Below are 1,928 nucleotides of genomic sequence, written 5' to 3'. Positions count from 1 at the left end.
AATTCCACAGAAATGAGGGTTCCAGCCCCCCAGTCTGACCTGCAGCTCGTCCATGGTGACGATGCCGTCGCGGTCGGCGTCGATGACCTCCAGGAACTCGCGGCGCCGCTCGCGCACCCAATCGTCATCGATGTCCTGAGCCTGCTGGTTCTCCACGGTGCCCACGGGCAGAGAGATGAACTCGGACAGGGTCAGCTTCTTGTCCCCGTCCTGGTCTGGAAAAATGGAAATTTGGGTTTAATTTGTGTCAAAATGGGAAATTTCTCCTTTCAGGAATGGGTCAGCTTCTTGTTCCCATCCTGGTCTGAAAAAACGGGAAAAAAATGGGAATTTTGGTTTAATTCGCATCAAAATGGGAAATTTCTCCTTTCAGGAATGCGTCAGCTTCTTGTCCCCATCCTGGTCTGAAAAAAAATGAAAATTTGGGTTTAATTTGTGTCAAAATGGGAAATCTCTGCTTTGAGGAATGGGTCAGCTTCTTGTCCCCATCCTGGTCTGGAAAAATGGGAAAAAATTATAAATTTGGGTTAAATTCGCATCAAAATGGGAAATTTCTGCTTTGAGGAGTGGGTCAGCTTCTTGTCCATGTCATGGCCTGCAAAAAATTATAAATTTATATTTAATTCGCGTCAAAATGAGAAATTTCTACTTCGAGGAGAGGCCTGGCTGTGGCAGAGGAAGGTTATGATTTTTAGCTTTAATGAAGCAAAAAATTCAGTGTTTTAATCAATGTATAAAATTCTAAAAGGTTAAAATATCCATTAATCAAACAATAATAAAAAGAAATTTTCTGGGCCTAAAAATAGGCATTTTAATGGATTTTTTAGTGGATTTTACTTTAATCCTTATTTTTAATTTTAATTTTTAATTCTTATTTTCAATTCTTAAGTTTTTTTTTTTCTTTTCCACCCCAGACATTTTTTCCCTGATTCAGCAACAAAAGAACCCTCAGAAAACTCAGAGCTCTGAACTTTTCTGTGTGCGTGTCACCGGAAATTCTTCATTTTTATCACCAAAAATCATCTCCATTTGAATCATTTCGAGCCCCAGGTGCTCTCAGAGTTCAAAATCCACCTCAGTGGAAAAAAAACCCAACGTGGGCACCAAAAATTTGCATTTTTTAACAAAGAAAACAAAACTTTGGTTTTTTTTCCATTTTGGTGACTCAGCCCTGAGCACTGAGCTGGGAAACAACGAGTTCCTGACAGAAAAATTAAATTATTTGAGAATATTTTGAATTTATTTTAATTTTAGTTTTAATTTCTCGTGATTCAGGGAAAAAAAACCACAATTTCATCCAAAAATGGGAATAATTCCCAAAAAAATTGGTGTACCCAGGTCATGGATGAACTCCTTGACTGTGAACTGAAGCAACCAGAAATTAATATGAGACAAATAAAAAATCCCTCAGATTTTCAGGATATTTGCTAAAAAATTGGGATTTTTTTCTCATAAATCAGAATATTTCACCCGAATTCATGTCCTGATCCCATCAAATAATGGGAATAATTCCCAAAAGAAATCCCAGATCATACCCAGGTCCCGGACGATCTCGCGGACCATGAAGCGCAGCAACAGGAATTCATTGTGAGATGCGTATAAAATCCTGCACAATTTCCACTAAAACCTCGGGGGTTTTCCCATAAAATCAGAACATTCCACCCCAAATTCACACCCCAATCCCAGAATAATCCCCAAACTGGTGTTGTACCCAGGTCCCGGACGATCTCGCGGACCATGAAGCGCAGCAACAGGAATTCATTCTGAGACACATATAAAATCCTACAGAATTGCTGCTAAAATTTTGGGGTTTTTTGGTCACAAATCAGAACATTCCACACAAATTCAAGCCCCAATCCCAGAACAAACCCCAGAAAAGCTCTCTGTACCCAGATCGCGGACGATCTCGCGGACCATGAAGCGCAGCA

At 39.9% G+C, this 1,928-nt stretch overlaps 1 protein-coding gene across 1 annotated transcript in view; it reads right to left on the bottom strand.

Annotated features, from left to right (window-relative positions):
- Window positions 1–6: 6 nt before the first annotated feature.
- Window positions 7–1,928, bottom strand: part of SDF4 (stromal cell derived factor 4) — a gene marked incomplete at both ends in the record, with an annotated part of 4,998 nt that continues 3,076 nt past the window's right edge. The window contains 2 exons of the mRNA XM_057388894.1: window positions 7–215; window positions 1,536–1,606. Of these exons, the coding sequence (XP_057244877.1) occupies window positions 7–215; window positions 1,536–1,606 (280 nt within the window). The remainder of the gene's footprint in view (window positions 216–1,535; window positions 1,607–1,928) is intronic.

This window comes from Malurus melanocephalus, unplaced genomic scaffold, assembly GCF_030028575.1.
Source record: "Malurus melanocephalus ecotype Western Australia unplaced genomic scaffold, MMel_1.1 scaffold_2731, whole genome shotgun sequence".
Lineage (NCBI taxonomy): Eukaryota > Metazoa > Chordata > Aves > Passeriformes > Maluridae > Malurus > Malurus melanocephalus.
The sequence above is the reverse complement of the archived record's forward strand: the minus strand, read 5'-3'. Positions and strand labels throughout refer to the sequence as shown.